The sequence below is a fragment of the Paramisgurnus dabryanus genome, chromosome 16, assembly GCF_030506205.2.
Source record: "Paramisgurnus dabryanus chromosome 16, PD_genome_1.1, whole genome shotgun sequence".
Classification (NCBI taxonomy): Eukaryota; Metazoa; Chordata; class Actinopteri; order Cypriniformes; family Cobitidae; genus Paramisgurnus; species Paramisgurnus dabryanus.
The window spans coordinates 20,461,964-20,485,157 of NC_133352.1; the positions used below are offsets into that span (position 1 = coordinate 20,461,964).

The 23,194-nt window shown below is 38.2% G+C and overlaps 1 protein-coding gene across 5 annotated transcripts in view; it reads right to left on the minus strand.

The window, feature by feature from the left end:
• Nucleotides 1–23,194, minus strand: part of dlg3 (discs, large homolog 3 (Drosophila)) — a 102,786-nt gene that overhangs the window by 69,637 nt on the left and 9,955 nt on the right. For 2 of the 5 annotated variants that reach the window (XM_065271925.2, XM_065271924.2), the window contains exon 1: nucleotides 2,483–3,597. In XM_065271925.2, coding sequence (XP_065127997.1) covers nucleotides 2,483–2,842 — 360 coding nt within the window. In that variant the 5' untranslated portion in view covers nucleotides 2,843–3,597. Of the gene's footprint in view, nucleotides 1–2,482; nucleotides 3,601–11,119; nucleotides 11,231–16,558; nucleotides 16,645–23,194 lie in introns of those variants that run through there. The other 3 variants (XM_073812195.1, XM_065271921.2, XM_073812196.1) reach the window with 3 other exon arrangements.

Sequence of the window (23,194 nt, forward strand, 5' to 3'; positions counted from 1 at the left end):
TCAGAGGTATTCAGACCAATCACAGATTAGCTGGCCAATCAGAAACACAGTGCTTTTCATATTGTTGGGTTTTTTACAAAATCAGTGTGTTTGAGAAAAGCAGTATATCTGGAGCTACAAAAATGAACGGTATATGAAAAACAATGTGTTTTTTTAACCATAAACCACGCAAACACAATGTATTATACCAAATACACAAAATAACGTTGTTTTTAGCAATGAAATAGGTGCACTTTAATAATAGCTCCTTCTTGGAAACGACTTCCCTTGTTGGCTAACACTACCAATCTGTTGTCCTTTTAAACCCCTCTTCTTCAATCATCTGGCTCCATTCTGGTATGTAATGCCTGTTTATCTATTCCCTAATGGATAAAAGCAATTCCTTCCCAGCAATTTTTCTCATTCATATCCTCTTTCACTGACATACAGGTGCACGTCAAACCACAAACGTAAAATGGCTTGCGGATACCGGTTTCATGTTGACTTTAAAATCAATACATCAGTGATGAATGGAAAGGCAATGCTTTTTTAAGGTTAAATGTGAACAGGGTTCGGGTAATGGTGTAATCCAGTGTGGTGTGTCAACAGTTAAAGAAAGCCAGATCTGTCGGTACAGATGACATCACAGATCATGCATATGACGTTTGCTGAGAGAAAAATGCAGATTTCACTGCGTATATATTACCTACAAGAATGATAAACCATTACAATTTGTCCCTATGATGAGTAGCGGGCAAATACAAGCTCGTTTCTCTTTCAAAGCATCTCTGCTCACAGCTCCACCAACTGCCTATTCTTATGTAACCCTCTCTTTCCTCAGCCCGCCTGTCTTTATTGGCTGATTTCTCTGTTATCCACATAAGCATTTTTACCTCTATCACTGCCGCTATCCTGTGCTGCCTGATAAATCCCAATTCTCTTTCCCAAATGATGGACATTTTCACTCTTACAGCTAAAATGCATTCAAATTAACCCCTAAAGCAGATGAAACGAATGCACAAGGACTTTAAAGATAACTACAGTCTCCATTTGATCATCTTTACGGGCATCAGCCTGGCAAGAGGAGAAAATAACAAGGTTTCTACATGGTCTCCTCACATATGAGAATCTTCATTGTCCTACATTTCTATGTTACACACCTTTCTTCTCATTAATTAAACATATGCTCCATCAATATGCGCTAGGAGGTGTGCATGGGAGGAGACATATGCACCATTTATTTCATATCACTGAATGATATATATCAAAATTATTAACAAGATATGTTAAACATCAAGTGCTCATTTATTCCATTTACAGCAAACGGTGGCAAGAGCACATGCATAATTCACGACTGAAACAAAAGCGGGAGAAAAATCATGCCGGTTTTGACTGGTGCTTTTCCAGTTTGAACCGAGGCAACAGTAGAGCAGAATTAGTCAGCTCCTTGCTCACGCCTTTCTTGGTAAAATTTCACCCCGACTGCCACCGAGATCTCACCCTCCATTTTACTTTCTCTGCGTCTCTGCGTTTTTCTCCGCCACACTGCCTCAGCCATGCACAAATACCAATAAAAACCTGTGTACTCTCACACACCCCCACACCACAGACATGCACGCTCACCGAATGCACCGAGCATGCATGCAGGCTGTTTCACATGAGAGGCTGCCTCCTCCATTTTATACATTCAGAGCATCCCTTCCCCCTTCCCTGCTGCCACTTACACACACCTCACTTAATTACAGCTTCTGTTCCTTGGTTTGCTCCGATATGCTGTGCTTTAAGAAGCAATATGAGGTTAAAACAAAGCAGAAATGGCTCGCCACGGTTTGGGTGATCAGGAACTGTATACTGTAGGTCTGCTGCATTTGATGCATTGCCTGTAGCTGGTATTGCTTTAGCAGTGTGTCCATGACGTACGAGTAAACCATTAGAGATGAGAATGATTTAAGAAAAATATATTAGTTGCTCTATCACACCACCAACACCAGATACAATAAACATCACCATCCCACAAGTCTCTGTGGTACATTTTTATCCTTTTGATCTACAGTAAACTGTCATTTACTGTATGGATTAAAGTGTTCAACGTTTCCGAATTCTCTCTGAAGCGAATATAAGCACTGCGTGGTTACCGCGGCCCTGTCAAGCCTTGTCAAATGATGGTTCAGATAGGTATGTACAGTACACGTAGGGACTGATGAAACCAACATGCACTGATGGATCATGAAAATTAAACTCCTTTGCATCCTTATTGAATAAATCTTGTAAAATTACAGCACATGCAGTATGAAAGGATCAACACTGGATGAACCCCTTCAACAGATCGGTATCTTTTAAAGATTTCTATCAGTTTCTATCAAAACCTGCATACGGTTTTAACCAGAATGAGCTCAATGATTATGCTCAGTTTCAGTCTAGCAACCACATTCACCAAATGCCTACCGCCTGCTGCCTACACTCGATGCCCCCAGTGTCTGTCAGGTACAGAAAATGCATTTACCTGGTCATACCAGTCTCGATTGGTGCAGGTGCACTCTGGCCACCATCCCCCTTGACCTCCTGAATTGTTACCATTCACCTTGGGGCCGCACTTGGAATGGCTCTTGGGGTTGGGGCCTCCGGGGCCCCCGGCGGACATCATTTTCCCTTTACTTCTCCCTAATGTGCCACCTCCACCCATGCCCCCTCCTCCACCTGAGGTTTGGGGCGGTAAGGTCTGGCCGCCCCCATAGCCGGCAGGGTATCCATAGGGTTCGGGTTGCCAGTCTCCATAAGCCGGGGCGTCCATCCTGCGCAGGGCAGCCATGCGGGTCACTTCATAGCATTCTGGACACTTGCAGCAGTGGTGATGTTTGTGCATGCTGGCTAGCTCACACGATGCGGTGCTCTCTGGCTCTATCGCTCTCTCTCACTGCTGCCGCCTGCTCAGATCAAACGCAGCACGCAGAAGAGCTACGGCGGTGCAAAACGCACAAATCACAGGAACGTCGCCGATCTCTCGCCCCTTCACGAACCGTTATTCTCCTCTTTGTTCCTCCAAATCCAGAAAAACAGATGAGGAGGTAGCAACAGGGAAAGGATCAAATAGAAAAAGGTCCGTAGTCTTCCTTCGTTCAATGCAAAAGACTTGGAAAAATAATGCTGAAAATAGTGTATGATCTCAGAATCAGAGACCAGCCCCGATGGTAGAGTTCTGTTCTTGCTTCTTTAGGTTCACAGTGATATTTATATAAATTCATATATATTCATTTGCTTATATATATATATATATTTACACACACACAAATACATATAAAAATATCAATATAAACAGACAAGCACAAATACAGTTATGTACAGGTATATATGTATATATATATATATAAATATTGATATGCGTGTGTACAAATATATATATATAAACAATTCTATATATATATATATATAAATAATATCCGTGATCAGATCTTCCTTTGTATTTCTCTGCTTGCCAGATTTCTTCCTTCCGCAATTCCTCCTGCTTTTGGGAAGCGTTTTCTTTCCTTCTTTCTCTCACTCTTTTCCCAGCCTGCAGAGAGGAGCTGAGCACTGAATTGACTCTCAGCCTGCTTGCCCTAGATGTGGATTATACTAAGGGATGCAAGCAAGCGATAGAGAGAGAGAGAGAGAGAGAGAGAGAGAGAGAGAGAGAGAGACATGGAGGAGGAGAAAGAGATGCATAGCAGCATCCCTCCAGCACCTCAGCCCTGACAGCCACAGCCAATCAACTCGCAGCACAGCCATCAGCAGCAGCACCAACACAGGATTGACTGCTTCAGAGTTTGCTCTTAAAGGGCCAGCGCACCCACAAATCAGCCAGCAAACATAGCCCAAATGGAGTCACAGAGAGCAGGTTAGTTTCCATCATAGGAAAAAACTATTTACAATATTTCATTTTTAAAGGGGCACCTATTGTCAGATTCACAATTTTACATTTCCTTTGGTGTGTAGGTGTGTATTAGTACATTTTAACGATAGTTATCATCTCCAATCAGTCCAATCTCTTTTCTTGGACTATAATTAACATACGGATTGTAGGCAACAGTTTACTTCCTGGGATTGGTGATGTAGACAAGACTGACATTATCATAATTCCTCCCGCTTCGGACTCACAGCCTGTAAGTTAACTCCTGTTACCCCGGATTTCCACCGACTGCGGAGCAGCTGCAGATCAGCTCCGCTGCGTTACGTCTCTGCACTCTGCCGTCCGCCAATACCCAGCAGTTCCGTTTTTGTTGCAGAGCGGCTGCGTGCTGAAGTGACGAGGTCTCGCAAATTCACGTGATGATCGCGCGATACCTAGTTCTGTCTCTGCCCATTATGCCGTTGAGTTATGACGTTTTTACAAACCAGCCCAGATCACAACACAAGATCTCGCATAGACAGAGCAGTACATCAAATCCATCCAAAATTCAAAAAATAAGAAGGCTGCTAAAACATTTATATATGCTTTATCTTTAATGTATTTATTTGAAACTCCCCTGGCTCTGTTCCTCTCTATTATTTGTTGTTTCTGTATTAATGACTTTATTTGTGTGTGTTTGTAATGTTTGTATTGCAAAGATTTAATAAAAAAACACGAGTTCTCGTGAATTCAGGTATGATCACGCGATAAAGTCATGGCTCCGCCCTGCGGAGCTGTCCGGCATCCGTCAAAAATAGAAGCTCTGCGTATTTGTGCCGGAGGGCTGCGGATGGCCGGAGCTGTGACGGATTCGGAGCGCAGTCAGTGGAAATACACACATTGACTTGAATGGAAACCAATTGACTCCGCCGCCGTTCCGCAACGGATCCGCAGCCGTTCCGCAGTCAGTGGAAATCCGGGGTAAGCTTTGCACTGTGACTGAATTTTTCAAACATGGTAAGAAGCGTTACATTTCCAGCTGATGTCAGAGGTATTCAGGCCAATAACAATGAACAGATTAGCTGGCCAATCAGGGACATGGTGATTTTTTAAAATCTGTGCGTTTCAGGAAGAGCACATTGTATTATACCAAATACACAAAATATTTTTTTACGTTTTTTTTATGAAATAGGTGCCCTTTAAATCATTATGTATAATATAATTAGGCAATAAAAAGTTATTACAGTACATCTGAAACTTGTAAAGCCTGATTGAGAAACATTGGGGATCAAGAGGATCAAAATTACACTTGGATTATACACTCGTAGTGCCTCTAAATTGGGTAAAGGGTTAATTACATGCACAATGTACTTATTCATTGCAATACAGTGGCTTTAATGGGTGTGAGAATTTAAAGTTGAATTTTCTGCCTCTTTCCAAAATTGGGGACAGTAACATTTTTAAGGCAGAGGTTTTAAGCCTAACGTTAAGCAAAGAAGTTGTGTTTTTTGGTATTAGCATCCTAATTAGTATTTATATATTACCAATACATGTATATACAATAAAGCTTTATATATATTCAGCCATAAATGAGAGAGAAATTTGGACTGAAAAATCCTGGGAGTGATTGACAATAGTGTCTCTAGTATGTGATATAGAGATTTATTTGTGTGTTTATGCATGATGGAGGGACACTGCATACCTAAAGACAATACTTTGTCAGCATTTTAAAATAATTATTAATATTATATAAATATTCAAATAAATTAAACAGCAAAATATTCTGTCATCTTTGATCCTCTAATAATTGGGATGTGATTAGGTTGCATAAACCAAAATGTCATAATGCCGTAGCTGGATTAAAACAGATGTTGGACTTCTGAGCTTAAGAACTGTTACATTTTACATTTACACTTATGCATTTGGCAGATGCTTTAATCCAAAGCGATTTCATTAGCATGTATATATGTTCCCTCTGGGAATCAAATGAACAACTTTTGCGCTGTTAACACAATGCCCTACCAGTTGAGCTACAGGAACTGTTATACTGTTTAAAATGTGCTTCAGCATGACCATTAATAACTGATTGCAGGAGTGTGTTGTTTGCAGTGTTTGAGTCCGTTCTTACAGTATATGCACTGTAAACTTTTCTGCTGCAACCCCACCATGAGGCACAAACACCAGGTTCAGCCACATTTAATATGCAGTGATGACTCACTTAATTTTCTATCCTGGCAAACTTTATGACTTCCAGAATAAAGGCCAATCAAAAAACATTACATGATGTCTAGATGTTGAAACAGGCATTGCAAACATATTCATTATAGCACACATGACTGGACACATGTTGTTACCCTCTGCTCCACATTTCTATCTTACTTTGCAGTGTGTCTTTATAGATTGATCTACAGTTTCATGATCTGTGATTGAATTATAAATGTCAGGGATGGAGCGGAAAATACAGAGGTAAAGTGCACTTAAGGGCATGCATTGCACACTTGCATTATATCATATGCTTATGTCTGTAGCTTCCAGAGTTTGAATGCATGGACATTTCTAATACCTCTACGCAATATATCAAATGAAAAAAATGTCACAGCTCATTGACTCGGTCTATTAATATTAGCTACAATACAGTGTTTGTACACACAAACACCACAGAATGATCAAGAGCCAATCTCTTGCATCACAATGATCATCACCCACTTTGATACCAGTCCATAGTTTAATGCAGTGGTTTTCAAACTGGGGGCCGCGAGATGGTGCTAAGGGGGCCCCAAGTTTTATGAAATTTTATGAAATACATTAATTTATCATGAATTCTGTGTAATTAAACCTAAAACAAATAAGGCTACTAACCAAAAGCACTTCTTTTTTGTATAATTTTAGAGTTTTAGAACAATTTTTGTCACAAATTATCTTTGGGCGGCCAAAAAGGAATGCATCGTTTACAAGGGAGGCCGCACGCTGAAAAAGTTTGGGAACCACTGATTTAATGCATACAAAGTCTCTAACCTTTAAGTCTTAAATGTAATCCAAAAATGCTCCTGCTGTTACTCTACAAACTAAATTCAGAAATGCAATGTAGATTAAATTCTAGATTCAAATGTAGATTATTCAATTAAATTAATTTAAAGTTTTATTATGGCTGAAATATTAAAGAAGTGCATTCATCTCTATTTTTGCAAATGACTACATACACACAGACTATGAAACAGATGCATCCTCCCAGGCTGAATGAAGAAAAGTAGTACAGATGGATTGCTAAAAATGGAAAAAGTGAGTTCAGTTTTACTATCAAATGTACTTTCTATCTGTTTTTTTCTAGTCTTGATAACTTGGACTAATCTTTAAACAATAAAATGTTGTTAAAATAGTATTCTGGCTGTATTCCAGTAAAAAGTATATCACCTATGCCTAAATGATTAGATTTCTTAAAAAAAAATGAAAACCAACATCTGACCCACTCTTGAGAAATTGAACCATTGTTGATTCATTGTATAAATGAGAACCATTTTTTTACCACGATGGCTTAACAAAGGGATTGTAGATTCTACCTTATGACACACAGCATGCCTTATATCTGACAGCTCGAATTGCTTATTGTCAGTGTCTGCATTCCCACATTACATAACACCCCCCTCTCCACAAACGCTCTCACATAGAAGCTTGAATCTTATTTCTGAAATTTCTATGCATTCTCATATCAGCCCATGTGACTGCTTTCTTGTCACCTGACAGGATGCATGGCCAAATAAGGCAGGACGAGACACAAGCGTTCTTAAAGGGCCAGATACATTCTTGAACGTTTCCTTTGAATGAACTGCAGAGAATTGATGTGTGAAACAATTGCAGAGCAACCTTTAAAAGAAAGTAATCACTCTGAATAGGCAGAATAGAAATAATATCATTATTTCATAGTTATAACAATCATCACAGACTTCATTTGCATGACACATGTGACGATAAACGCAACCAGAATGTACTAAGCCGTAATGCATGGGCACCAGTCTTTCAAAGAAGCATTGCGAGGTCAAAAGAGCATTTTTGGTTATCACCTAAACACTTGTAACTCATCGAGTCATTGCTCTTCCACACTCACAGAGACAATAAACTAAAGTGCTCGTGAAGGCTGTGACTCCTATTTATAGGCCTGGTGACAGAAAACAGCTGCTGTACCAAACACTGCACATCCGACTGACAGCGTAATGATAAGGGGGTAAAGGAAAAAGAGAGAGATGCAGAGGAGAGAAGTAGAAAGAGATAGAGAAAAGAAGGAAATATGAGATGCTTGTAAAATGACTGAAGGTTAAGAGGGCTGAGAGCTATTAAAGAGACAAGTGGGTAAGATAAGGGCCGCATGCAAGGCTTTGGAGTGACAGAAGCATTTGGATTTAGTAGCGAACCCCCAAAACTGTCATTTTCTGTGTGAACACAAAATAGGACTCGCTCTTAAAATCACAATGGCATTGCGATAACTATAGCAACTGTTTGATCTTCGGTTGCAAACAGGAACACATGCATGCCAACAATTTATGCTGTTTGCGCACCCATGACAAGACCAGCATAATTTTCTATGTTGTTCCAGACTGGTCCAAACTGCTTTAAACCAGCATGTATCTCAGTGTGTGGAGCATATGATTTACTCCTAAGTCTTCAATGCTTTCAATAGCATTACATGCTAGCGATTCAGTCTGGTTTTGTACACACTAAATTAACTAAATGTGAATTTGGTCATGACTGCCTAATTTTTTAGGTGTGAATTCAGTCACCGGATGCACTTGCGAATTGCAATTCTTTAAAAAAAAAAAAAAATAGCTCTGTGTGTACAGATGAAGCATTTAAAAGAGAAGTGATTCTGTATTTATCTGCATTTTGTGTCTTTTACCCAATAAATGCAGTAAAACAGAATTGTAAATCATGAGCAGGATATGACCAGACTGAAAATAACTGGGGGTGGGGAAGAGGGTTAGAATAACTCAAATATTTGCTGATGAACAAACGGGAATAAAAAAAAAAACATGATCGGAAAGATGGTTCTGAATGCAAAAATGAGAAAGAGAGAGAGGATGCCTTTGTGTTGTCAAATACACATTCATATGCATTCTTAATTATGCATCATCTTGCATTTATCCATTTTCGAGCATCAAAAATAAACACTCGGTTAGATGCAGCATGCATTTCTGCCTGTTTGTGTGGCTGAACGCATATAAGAGAGTCGGAAAGATGCAACAGAGACAGCAAAACAGCGACAGAAAGAGCGCGAGCGAGAGAGGCAGCCAGTCTGTAGGGATGCAGGAAGGGGGAGGAATTTGGTTTCCATGGCAACATGCGGAAGGCTGAGCTCTAGGTGTCCGTTCCATCTCTAACTGCGTTGCACTGCACCGGCCCTCGGCACGCTCCCCCATCCTCCCCCACTCTCTGCGGCTCTCTCTTCATCCCTCCCCACCACGCAGCCCTCATCCTCCCTTATAATGTGCGGAAGAAAAGACACCATGTTCAGGCCAGCATCACCTAGCCCGGCTGTCAACAGTGTACTAGCGCCTTGCAGAGTCTCTGTGCTTTGATGTAGACAATGGAAGCTCTTTCTTCTCAACACGACGGTCCCACGCTCTTCAGCCACGACCCGAGACCACACCCACACTACCATCCCCACCTCTCATGCTAGATCTCCGCTCATCTGAAGCAGCAGAGCCCGCAGGCACTGTGCCGTCACATGCCGCTGGGGGTGCTCTGATTGGAAATGAGCGCTGCCATGATATAGTGGGACCTGATTGTTGCGACTTCATACAGAGCATATTTCAGAAAGACTGTGTGATTACAGCATACTGTATATAAGCTGCACTGCAGCTCAGCCACAATCTGTCTGTATGGATAGACGATTACACGGTATTGCAACCATTCTGATGTATTTACCATGAGCATCTGTATTCATGTGTCATGTTAATTCATAAGATCAAACACCTGAGAACCTCAGAGAACAATACGGCTTACACTCAAAATATCCTAAGTGCACAGAGAGAAATGTGTTCATTAAATCATATGTGTTATATTGGATGAAATACTAGACTCTGTCTTTGAAATCCAGGCTAAAGTCTCGTAATCTATTTATAAGACTCAAAGAAGCAAAGTCTGATTTCACAATAATTTCAATCTTTGACATGGTCCTACACAGTTACATTTACAGATATCAAGGCTATATTTTCAAGGAATGTTTTTATGTTGTCTTATGTTATGATATTGTGTTAAGTCTAATACACACACACACACACACACACACACACACACACACACACACACACACACAATGTGTGTATATAGATATACAGGGGTGCGCAGGGCAAAAACTAACGCAGGGTTAGTTGTAACACGAACTGGTTACATTGTTGCACAAGTTTGAGCATTTTGTTTTTCCAATATTTTATTCCCGCTGTCAAAAGACGATCTCCCAAAAATGATTGGAAATGTCTAAAGTTTTTACTGAGAGTTAATGATGAACGAGTGTTTTGGTGCCATGTAAGTAAATTTTTTCATTATATGTTTTTTGGTATGTAAGATACCAAATCCAATGCTATGTCATATTAATCAGTGTCTTTTGACTAAAACATAGCATCATTTTGAAATGTCTGCAGCTCTTAGCAACTTTTTTGGTGGGCTTGAAAATATTTTGACCCAGCGAGGTTAATTGTAACGCTGTGTTACAACTAACCCCTTAGCACTTATTATGTAGTTTAAATGATGTATGATGTAAATAGGCTACACACGAATGATTGCTGGCTGCCAACAAAATAAATGTGCCTGTCTTATCAAAAATCGTGTGTCAAATTTATTTTTGTTCATATCTTTAATATTGATTGAATAAGGTCATGTCAAAGATTGAAATCATAATAATGGCTTAATTCAGACTTTAATGCTCATTATCTCAGAATTTAATTTTGAAACTGTAGTATGATTATTACAGACTGGGTCACATATAAAAAAACATTTTGTCATAATTGTGCTGCTTTTTCTCACATATTTAGACATTTGTATCCATTTATAATTGAACTATTGTTAGAAAAGGGCTGGATGAATGAATACAGTGTGGATACCTGTCTATTATAGACAGATATATAAACAATATCCACTTCAAGTATAAATACAAAATAGTATAAAAAAAATTATTTATTTATATTTATATGTATTATATTTAAATTTGCAGTGTATATATATTTATATATCATTGTCTGTGTGTGTATATATGTGTGTATAAATATAAAGCAGTGACCAACAAACCTTTGGTGTCTCCACATGGGAGCGGCTTACGAGTCCAGACACCCTCTCCACCTTCTGAGAGCTCCTCCTGCTGGTCACTCGCACACGTGACACACCCTCCTCATTTAGATTCTGCAACACAAAACAGAAATCATACTGGTTTAGTGGGTGACATAGATCAAATGTAAACACATAGCAAGCACAGCACAAAAATCACAGTTTCTTTGAAAAACCATCAGACATCAAATTCTTGGAAACAAAGGAACCGTTTCATTTTCACAGAAAAAAAACTAAAATACATTGACAAGCATAGATCTGGCCCTTACAATGCATGTTTTTAAAACAATTCTATGTGTACCACCACAAAGAAACAATTATCACTGAATATCTGAACAACAGCTCCTGGGATTGAAATAATCCAGCATGGGCACTAAGGGGTCTTTAATGTGCTAACAGACAGCAGCATGTAGAGCCAAACAGAACCATCTGCAAGCTGGTTTGGATGGACAGACATCTGCATTATATAAAAAAAAAGAAAAAAAGCAGCACAAAAAACATACTGTACTGAACACACAATGATGCAGTGAAATTACACACTGTCATCTAACTATAAACTTTCAATAAGTAAACAATGCATAACCAGAGCCAATACCTGTTCAGGTAATCCAACATGTTTATCATCACTTATTCCACACCTAGGCCAGTCTTGAAAAAAAGCCATACTACCACATAAAACAAAAACCTCTCTCACTGTACACTAAACTATAACAATCTCAATCCTAAAATGTTCTTTGCTCAATGCCAGCTCTATAATGACCATTTCAAAGCACTGTGTGTACATATAAACACATGCAGGTCAGTCATACAGGTTTTCACTATTAGGCCAGGCCACACCCACTTTTCTGAAATTTAAAGCATGGCCATAACTAAAATCATAAAACATTTCCTTTGCCGACACATACAGTACTGCTATCAAAACATTGTGAATTTACCATTGCTTCTGCCTTTTCCCCACTATGAACTGAAATGAAAAATGGTCACCACGCCTCAGATTTGCCTTCGTGTTATCTTCAGCTCTACACGATGTGGATGGTGCAGCTTGCAGGACATGCAGGATAGCTGCAGTCACAAAACCCAACGATGAACACGCTGTACTACAGATATAGAGACGCTGCTGGGTCCAACACCGTTGAATCACTACAGCTGACATGCTTACAATAAACATCCGTACTTTCACCAGATCATTCAGTGTGTACAGCTTGATACAATGAACTATTCATTATCCCAGCTGTTAAATTCCCAGCAATTTATGTAATACAACAGCAGCTGTAACAAAACAAAACAAAAATAAAACATTAGAGGAAGACCCACTGCCCTTTGCTGTTTTACACAAAGGCTTCATGATCATTATGCTGTAAGTGATTCCAGGGACCGCTGTCTTTTATCCTCTGCACCAAATCAGAGAATTTGCAGACTCATTTCATTTAACGTCTCTCAGGTGAATGCATGCTATGAATGCTAATAAGAACTGTTCTGGACACTCGCTCAAATCATAGCTACTGGTTTACCAGAGAACAGGGCTGTGCCTGGGCACACGTTCACGATGAGGCCTGCGAACAGCCTTCAACACGCATCACACAGTGACCCCTGCAGTATTTCTGTGGTACGTGTGTCACAACAACACGATTCTTCTGGAAACTGTCAGCTTTGAAATGAGGAGGGTAATGCTCGCTGTGAGGTTGTCCAAATATCCACTCATCATGGATTAAAGCTGTCCCGATGCATTTCAGTTGAACACCGCATTCATTTTACTGCAGCAGAAATGCAGTTCACAAATGAATTAAGGGCCGTTCACATTATAACGATGTCTTAAAAATCACTTTTTTTATTTATTTATAGAAAATAGTGTAGTTCAAACCACAACTATGACGATAAAGATACAAGGATCGATATCATTGGGATCACTTTCTGAGCATTTTTTTTCTAAATGATGAACGAGAAACCATTGACAGCCAATCAAATCTATTTAAACTTAAAGTGCACGTGTATTTACAAGAAAGGAAGGTCTTTTCAGAACAAAAGGAGGTGTTTCCCAATTTTGGGGCGTTTTCAAACTGAAATAGGTGTTTTTCCACCTCTTTGTCTGATTGGCTCAAATCGAGTGGCCGATTCCCAAACGCATTTTTTTCCAGAAGGAGGTTTCTCCAAGTACAGGTCTCTGCGGAACAAAAAAGGGGGCGTTTCCCAATTTTGGGGTGTTTTAAGACTTTAAGACTCTGATGTATGGCTTTTTAGGGCTTCCATACTTTTTTGATTGGATGGTTAAAACGCCAAATCCCAGTTTGAAAATGCCATGAAATTGGGAAACGTACCCTTTTTTTCCGCAGAGACCAATACTTCATTTGAAATGATAGGTGCTCATTACTGAGGTCCATAACATAAAATGATCTCAGATATCCAGTGCTGTTGCAGTGAAATTGACAACTTCCTTCTTTTTATTCTACTACATTGACCAAGCCAAAAGATAAAATAGATTAAAAGTAGATTACACAAACTACTAGATTCACTTGTTAGAGTTACGCAAAACGCAGCATGTTGAGGACATCTGCTGGTTATAGCCACTGTACTGTAAGTGCAACAAGAACAGCATATTTACATATTCAGTGACATGTAAACAATAGCAAAAGTTTTTATTGCAAAAAATATATGAACTATTAGTTAATGCCATTAATGGTAAGTGATCGCATGTGCGAAATAACAAAGTTATTGTTATCGTCTGGTGATGTGGAAAATAATTTTATAATCATTATAGTTAATGTTGTAGTTATCGTTAAAGTGTGAACAGCCCTTAATATGTTTAATTCCTATAGACTCTAAAGCAGGGGTCTCCAACCTTTTTGTGAGTAAGGGCTCACTACTTTTTTGATATAGTCTACCCAAATCTTTTTTGTTGATTTTATTTAATTTTACTTGTTGATATGTTTTATCATTGTTTAAAATGTTAACATACATAAAAGAAGCTAATATAAAAAATATGTAATAAATAAATATTAAAATTGAGGCTATTAATAGAATGTGCTTTGCGGGCAACTCACAGACTTGGTGCGGGCACCATGTTGGACACCACTGCTCTAAATAAATATCACTATTGTAGTTTTTTAATAAATAATTATTGAAAAAAAATGTCATTTAATGCAGTGGTTCTCAAACTGGGGGGCGGACCCTGGGGGGGTGCAAGATGGTGCCAGGAGGGTCCCAGGTTTATGACATTTTATAAAATACATTAATTTATCATAACGTCTGTCTAATTAAACCTCTAAGAAATAAGGTGATTAACCAACAGCACTACATTGTTTCATTTTAAAGAGTAACTTAACTCTAAACCAACTTTTTTTAGATACTGATCTGTAAGAATGGGGCTTTATTAGTGCTGTTTATTGATTTAAGTAACTTTTTGGACATGCGGGTATAAAGTGTTTCAATGCTACAATATATGGTGAAAAAACGTCTGAGTGCTGCCCTCTTCAGGTTGAATGGTGGCTACTGCAGTTAAATTTTCCTATTAGATGTTGCGGTACCGCGTGGCGTAAGTGGTACGACCCTACGTATACAGGTTCAAGCTCCCCATACCCTTGGTACGAGCTTAGTTCTCCACCTCTATCTCTATCTTTGGGGTGTGGCCAGTTTTCTTGCATTTTTCAAATATTGCCAGTGGGTGGAGTCCAAGCTTGCCGCAGAAACCCTGAAAAGTGAAGCCAAAATGTCCCGATTGCCCCCCATGAAACTGGTCCCAGTATAGGTCATAAACCCCGCCTCCCCCATGTTATTCAATGGAACTTGAGACCAACTAAACAATTTAATTACACTTCAATTATCTTTTTTCCGAAGCTGGTTTCTGTCATTTACTGTAGTTTTAATCCTGCTGATGTAAATTCAAGTGTTTGTTTTTAAAATAAGTTTGTTTTTAGTTAGTTATTTAATGCTATAAAACGGTGGTGTCACGTCATGATTGACACCTGTGATATGCGCATTCTGCGAGAGAGGGGCCTTGATTTCGTGGCTTTACTTTCTGCTCATTACTGCGCAGGAGGGGTCCCGAAATCGCTACTGCCAGACTTAAGACCCAAGATGTCAGCGCCGTATCGGGACACGAGTGGCTTCACTTTTCTCCAATAGAAGTGAGCGAATGGGCGTCGTCCATCTTTTTTTTACAGTCTATGGTGTAGTCAGGCTCTGACCAGCACTGTAAAAAGATTCCGTAGAAATTACAATATTACTGGCAGCTGGATGCCAGGTACTTACTGTAAATTTAAATTTATGTTATTTACTCACAACAGTTTGTTCAAAGTTAAATGAACATTAAACATTAACAAGTCTTTATCTATACAGAATAAAACTATAAAATAACAGCTTCATGCAAAGCATTCTGGGAACCAAAAATCCACATTAACCTTTTTCTGGGTTTTTCCTTCAGATTTTGTTTTCCAGAATGCTTTGCTTGAGGCTGTTATTTTAGTTTTATTCTGTAAAGATAAAGACTTGCTAACGTTTAATTTTCATTTAACTTTGAACAAACTGTTGCAGGTAATTAACATAAATTTAAATCTACAGTAAGTTACTGGCAACCAGCTGCCAGTAATACTGTAATTTCTACGGAATCTTTTTACAGTGAGGGGTTTAGTTATGCTTTAATGTGGGGGGGGGATTGGGTGCACATCGCAAAATTTGTACAACCTCATTACACTAAATTAAAATAGTTTACACACATGCCTTTGAATGTCTGGAAAAAAAACAATATGGAAATAATTTTTTACAAAATTATACGATGTAATAATCTTTTTAATGACTGTTATAATACATTTAAAATCAATTTGCTTATATGTGTGGTCCCTACAGTATCGTAGACTCTGAATTTAGGGAGAACAAGTTGTATAAGTTGAAACCCCATATTAAAACAGCAGTGACTGGGCGATGCTTTACTAAAACAACAAGGGACTCATTTGGACAAACTAAACTGCATGTTTGTATGAATCCTCAGAGAGACCACAAAGTGAACCTCCCTTACTGCAGTGCTTTTAAGAGAACCAAGACAGAAGTTAAGGCTATTTTCTGTAGTATGCCTATAAATACTTGGCATGGTCACATGACTGCAGACACTCGTAACGAAAGGTCTTGATGACATCATCACGCAGCCTACTGATGAGCATTTGACGTTGTCACTGCGGTCCATTCTGGAAATGACTAATGCTATGTACTGTCTGTAACAGTTTCACACTCACGCTTTCATTCTTTTCCTGTTTCCTCTTACTCACACATATTTTATTTCAGCCCAGCATTTCTCTGTAACCTTCTATAGACTCTGGCTTTCTGTTTTTTATAGTCAACCTTTTTAAACAAGATTATGGGAATTTATATGGTATGTAGTAAAAACAAACCCACCCTTTTCTCTGGGGCTCTTACCTCCCATGTGTCCACAAGGCAGCTCTCTTTAACTCCATTTGGTACTGCATTCATTTGCAGGGTTACCTCGTAGCATTCTTGAATATCTGGGAATAATGTAATAGTGATATCATTGTGAGAATCTATGTAAATATTTTAATTTAAATATTTTTAGTAGTTAGGCTATGTCATATCTTTGCTTATATATTTTATATAAATAAATGATGTCAGTATTACGCAAGGAAAAACTGACGACGCGGCATTGAATTATTCGAAAATAATGCACATCCAAGGTGGTAGTGCCCATACACCTTGGGTGTGCATTATTTTCAAATAATTCAAAGGACCGGAGTCAATTATTACGCTTATACCACGGTTACCACGGAAATTGCTCTGGTGGTTGTTTTAAGACATTTGACAGGTTAGGTGTGTGGTTTACAGAAAAAATAATCAACACCCATGGAACATTTCTCAACCAATCAGAATAAAGCATTTAACAGGAAAATTAATTTCATCATTTAAGTCCAAACTTGAATTCTTTTTTAATGGAATATCACAGAGTAAATGAAATTTCCCTATATAGCCATTCAATAAAAGTGAATGGGAACTGGGGCTGTACAGCTCCAAAATGGGCAAAAAGTTATAGTGGTTTTGAAAGACATGAGGACAGAATTTTAAATGAACTATTCTTTATTAATCCACCACAGATTAATAAACAATGTCAACAACACAGGCGCACAATCATGAGGCAAGTGAGCAATGTCAAGAGCAATATCAACTTTTGACTCAACTTGAGTGTAGGTCCCAGACCGTCCAACTATTGTGAGTCTCTATAAATATCAGCAAGGGCCTTATCCAGAATTCATGTCTATTCTGGGTTTAAAGGGCAGAAGCAATTACACTCAGAGGCTTTTAATGTGACTCACTCATGAGAGCACAAAGCCTGCAAAAATCTGCAGAGATGATGCTCATTCTGTTGTTGAGGAATAAGCAAAAAGCTACAAATAGCTAGAGCAAACTGGAAAAACTGGAAACAATGTAAATATTTTGTTGAAATTGTAGTTATTAGTACCGGGAGGAAACTATTGAGAATGAAAGTTTAAAATCTGGGGTGAGAATGGGGGCGTTTCATAAGTTACAATATTTTCCTATGTGTTGCTCATAAATATAAAAGTATTTATGAACTGTCAGTGTGATTGTAACTTTATGATTAGATATAGTAATAATTCATTTGTCAATTGTTCAGATTAATTACCCTTATATCTTATTTAATTTGATCTGATCTAATATTATTAACTATTAGGGGTGTGACGAGACACTTAATCCACGAGACGAGAAACAAGATTGGGTTCACGAGGACGAGACAAGACAATATTTTTACACTTTTTAAGAAATCCTCAATGATTAAATAAATGAATAAGAAACTAAAATCATGTTATTTTTAAAGGTTTTACTAATCAAGGACTGTCCCTAACAATTATTTTGCTAACTGATAATGAAGTAATTTGATATTTTCGGGTAATAAAAATAGACCCAAGTGAGCAGTAGCCTTCTGATCTGACACTGATCAACAGACAAACACAACACGTCTCAGACTTCACAAGAGTTCACAAACGAACATTATTGGAAACCCAAACAAAAAAGCAAACAGAGTAAAAGACAAATATAATGCATGCACTGTAAAAGGTTCAAACAGAAAGCTGCATCCTCCGGAGGTCGCATATGCAGGCTGCATACGTCATCAAGGTTTATTTCAGATCATTAACTGAGCATTACATTTGCAAGTCATGAGCATATTACAACAATTTGCGATTAACTAAATAATTAGTAAACTTTAATTACTAAATTGTTAATAGTCTTTAATAAGACAGTCTGTATGAAGTTAATGCAGTTTAAAAATGCAACCTTCGAAGGATGCAGTCTTTTATTTGAGAAACGGCCAGCATTTCACCTCCACAAGAAATCTCGCGAGACACATTTAATCTCGTCACACGAGCACGAGATCTCGTCACACCCCTATTAATTTATGTATTAGATCTGATATTCCAATACTCTTTTTAAAACAAAGTTTACAAATCTTAGACATTGCATGTAAAAGTGGATTAAAAAACACCGGTTTCACAGCAAGAAGGTCTCCAGTTCAAGCCCCAACTAGGTCAGGGTGGAGTTTGCATGTTCTCCCTGTTCAAAGTGGGTTTACTCTGGGTACTCCAGTTTTCTTCCACAGGCCAAGTTAAGTGAATAGGCTTTATGCCCAGCTGCACTAATTCCTGAACTTCAGCCAGCTCCATGTTTCCTGTCTGCCATTATTGGACAAACCGATTAAACCAGGTGTGTCTGATTATTGTTTTTGTGACTACTGAGGTCAGGCAAACCTGGATTAATCAGTTTGGCAGACAGGAAAACAAGGAGCTGGCTGAAGTTCAGGAAGTAGTGCAGCTGGGCATAAAGCCTATTGGAGATACCAAATTGCCCCTCCCCCAACATGTGTATGTATTAACTTGTGTGGATCAATATATGTATGAATTAACAGATTCTTGAATATAGCCATAGGAAATGGTGTAAAGAATAAGAAAGAAAAAAGAAAGAAAGAAAGAAAATATAGAAAATAGTGATTTTGAAAAATGAAGAAATGTTCTTTAAGGAAACAAGGATTGTAAGTTCATTAATATCTGCAACATTTAACCCATTCTTTTCCCGCCATTGACGAGTTATCTTGTCAATTAAAAGAAAACATTTGCATAAAAATGTGTTCCTGATGAGTTTTTATGGTAATCTGTAATACCGCGATAATAAAATTACCCAATTTATAAAAAACTAAAGCAAAAAATTATTTATTAATTTTACACTCCGTGTATGTTTTGATAATCGTTTTGAATCTGATCTCTAACAAAATTCCTTCACAAAAATGCAATATTTTAGTTTTTTGCTAAATAATTTGCATTTTTGAAGAAAAGTTTATAAGCAGAGAAAAAAAATATAGATAAGTTGAATGTTTTTTCCTGTTTTGTTAGTTGGCTTATTGTTATTTAAAAGCAGAGGGACTGTTCTTTCATTTGACAGATTTATATATTTTTAGAAGAAAATTTTCCTGGAAGGCATTTTGTGAAACTTTTGTGAAAAAAATCTCAAAAAATGCTGGCGGGCAACTTAAAAAAGGCTGGCAGGGAATGAGTTAATAAGGAATAGCTACATTGTAAAAAAAATGATATAAAATCAACAACATTTTTTGGTACTTCAACTTAATCCATATGAACTTGTTTTTTAAAATTATGTCAACTTATCAAACAGGCTGAATATTCAGTGTAAAAATGTTTTTACAGTTTAGCAATTATTTTTGATCAGTGTTATCATTTACTATAGCAGTCCCATTCAACAGCTTTTTAGTACACACACAGTATATGCAAACTCTCATAGTTTGCGAAAGCATCTGCCAACAAACTGTGAATGAAAGTGAAGTGTAATGCTGCCTGACTAAGAACTGTACCTCACCACCATCACATTCCTACCAAAACCATCTCCCAGCACTCCCCCGTCTTTTATGTGTGTTCCCGTCGCACCCTTTCAACCCTCCACACGTCTTACCTCATTTACCTCTAAGGTCACTAACTGCCTGTGGCCTCTGGTCACCAACAGAGGAACAACCATCTGATGAGAATAGAGGGAGACAATACTCCTGATGTCACTCCCACATGGGCCCACAGACCACACTAATAACATAATGAGATGCTTGTTACCTCGCCGTGCCTTTGATGTGCGACATGCTCTCAGCCCCCTTAGCGCTAGAAGAAACGAGCGAGTCCTTTTCAGACGGAACAAGAAAGAGCTACAAACTCTTTTTTGGAGCTGTGTAGAGAATAGGGAGCGAACTTGGACTAGCGATGCATGTAGATGAGTGAAAGTGTATGGGGGGGGGGGCAGTAATGGGGTCCCACAGGGGTGCAGCAGTAAAGACAGTAGAAGAATGGGGTGATGTGACTCATCATGGATGTGTCTATGTGAGCCACTGTGAGTGGGAGGAGAACACTGTGTGGGAAGCAGTTTCATTGCCTAGCTGGCCAGAGCGAGATGAGAGAGAGACAGAGGCAAAGGGGGGGGGGGGGGGGGGAGAGAGAAACAGAAACTAAACTAAAGCATGGAGAATTTCACTAAATAGTGCATGATTATAACACATTCAGCTGTGTGATGAATAGAAATATATGAGTGTGTCAGGCAGAAACACCTCCTTGTTTAGTGAAGCTGTCTTTAAGTATGAATTATGTCTTCAGCGACGAGACCTTTGCATTCAAATGCATTACTGAGAGAAGCTCAGCAGACAGCATTATGATTATTCATGTCTGTCTATTCTGTATTTGAAGATTTGTGTGTATACACTTTTAACTGCTGTAAACCTTTCAGATCTGTCAAACACGCTCGAATAGCTTTGATATACAGGCATATTTATTTTGGACAGACCATGCTGTGGTGAAATTGTACTTTTTTTAAAGAAAACTTTCCAGCAGTACGTTCCCAGAGCCCAGTTAATCCTAAAAGACCGCATGAATTCCTGGACACTGTACAAAAAACACAAGCTCCTTTTGCGTAACTACACGTCCCTTCACACAGAATTGTTTTTGCAGAACTGACGTACTTTCACTTCATTTCATTGTCAACGTTAAGTGGAAATATATTTGATTTGTTAAAGCTGTTTTAACAGTTTGCTGGTACTGTATGTTAAAACTGTATTTTGAACCAGTAGGTAACAGAAACTGAACCTGTATCGGTTATTATACACATAGTGCTGATATCATATTTGGCTTGTAAGTTTGTAATAAAATTAGCAAAAGGAATTCAAAATGGATAAGGTGAAACTTTAAAAGTATTTAAACTATCTGGGAGGAGCTAAAATATAATGAAATTATGAGCAAGATATGGTTTTATAAATAGTTCTGAGTTGATCTTTTTAACCAAAAATGTTAATAGACCTGGGGTCACATTTGGGCACAAAACCCGCGTGAGTCCTAGTCTGTTTGAGAACAAAGGGATGAGTGTGCCGTTAGGGAAACATTTGTTCAGAATTGTGCAATCATGCGGACAACCAAACAAGCCCACAGTTGAATCTTCCACTCTCCCATAGTGCCTCACAGGGCTTTATTATTCTTGTATACACCACCTATATTTACAGGATTACTCCATTTTCTTAAAAAAATCCAGATAATTTACTCACCCCCATGTCATCCAACATGTTGATGTTTTTCTTGTTTCAGTCGAGAAGAAATTAAGTTTTTTGGGAAAAAAACATTTCAAGATTTTTCTCAATTTAATAAAATTTTTGGGACCCCAACAGTTTCAATGCAGTTTAAAATTGCACTTTCAATGCGGCTTCAAAGGACTCTAAACGATCCCAAATGAGGCATAAGGGTCTTACCTAGCAAAACAATTGTCATTTTCAGCAATAAACTGTAGGGGTCCAAAAAATTATTCAATTGAGAAAAATCCTGAAAGGTTTTTTAAATTATTTCTTCTTGACTACACAAAAAAGACACAAACATTTTGGGGAGGTGAGAACTATCGGGATTTTTTAAGAAAGTGCAGTAATCATTTAATCAATATAAATCATAAAGTTTGTATATGGTTCAGTTCTCAAAATTTTCCTAAAATGATATCCAACGATATTCCTAAAATAGTAAATATCCCAATATATCGCCTCACTTCTCCAGCATCGCAATGTATCACAAATTATTGCTTCTCAACCCCTGTATCAGTGTAGGTATCATATCGAGAGATAATTGTCGATACACAGCACTACCAGTGAATGATTAGCAGTAAAAATGGTTTCGATATCTCACCATGAGGTCTTTTAGTATTGCAATTCAACTTCAAATGTATTATAATATTACACAATCACAAGAATTAAAAATCCATGTGCCCCTACTAAAAGAGATCAAATGTGCTTTTTTTTGCCATATTTTCATTTTAAAATATTTTGGGTCTTGAGATAGATTATAGCTCTTGGAATCGGAATGTAAACGTTTAGGATCCCCTGTACTATTGTATGCAGCTGATCCAGCTCCTAAGCACACTTACCAAAACCAAAGAGACATTTTGCTAGAATTCATATAATATTCTGTTTTTAAACGTTGGCCAACACCCAAGAGCCTAGAAGATGATTGAAACCACATGTTGCTCAGAGCTCAGCCTTACATGACCCCTCTACTCAGTACCTGTGAGACAGAATGGATCTAATCTGGCCTGAGGTCAGCACAGTGAGCTTGAACTGTTTGTTTATCAATCTACATGTTAACCCACATTCTTGCTAATAATCTGGCCTCTTTTTGGAATGTGAGGAATCCTTATCCGCTTACTGTGTGCCCTGCCAGTTTCAGACTGGATCTCATGTGGGCCTGATTCAAACTGAGATAAATGAAGGGCATTTACAACATCTGTTACGCCTGCTGTACTTGGACAGTTTTATTAGGGGCATAGTAAAGCACATATATTTAAATGCCAGTAGACAGGAGCCATATTTCTTTAACAAAATGATCTATTACCCTTTTTAGTAGTCATAACGCTTTTAAAAATGACTAAAAATGTTCAAGTTACTAAACATACTTAAACACCAGAGACATCATCATAAAATATACTGTAAAAACCTAATGTATGTAATAATAAAGAGGG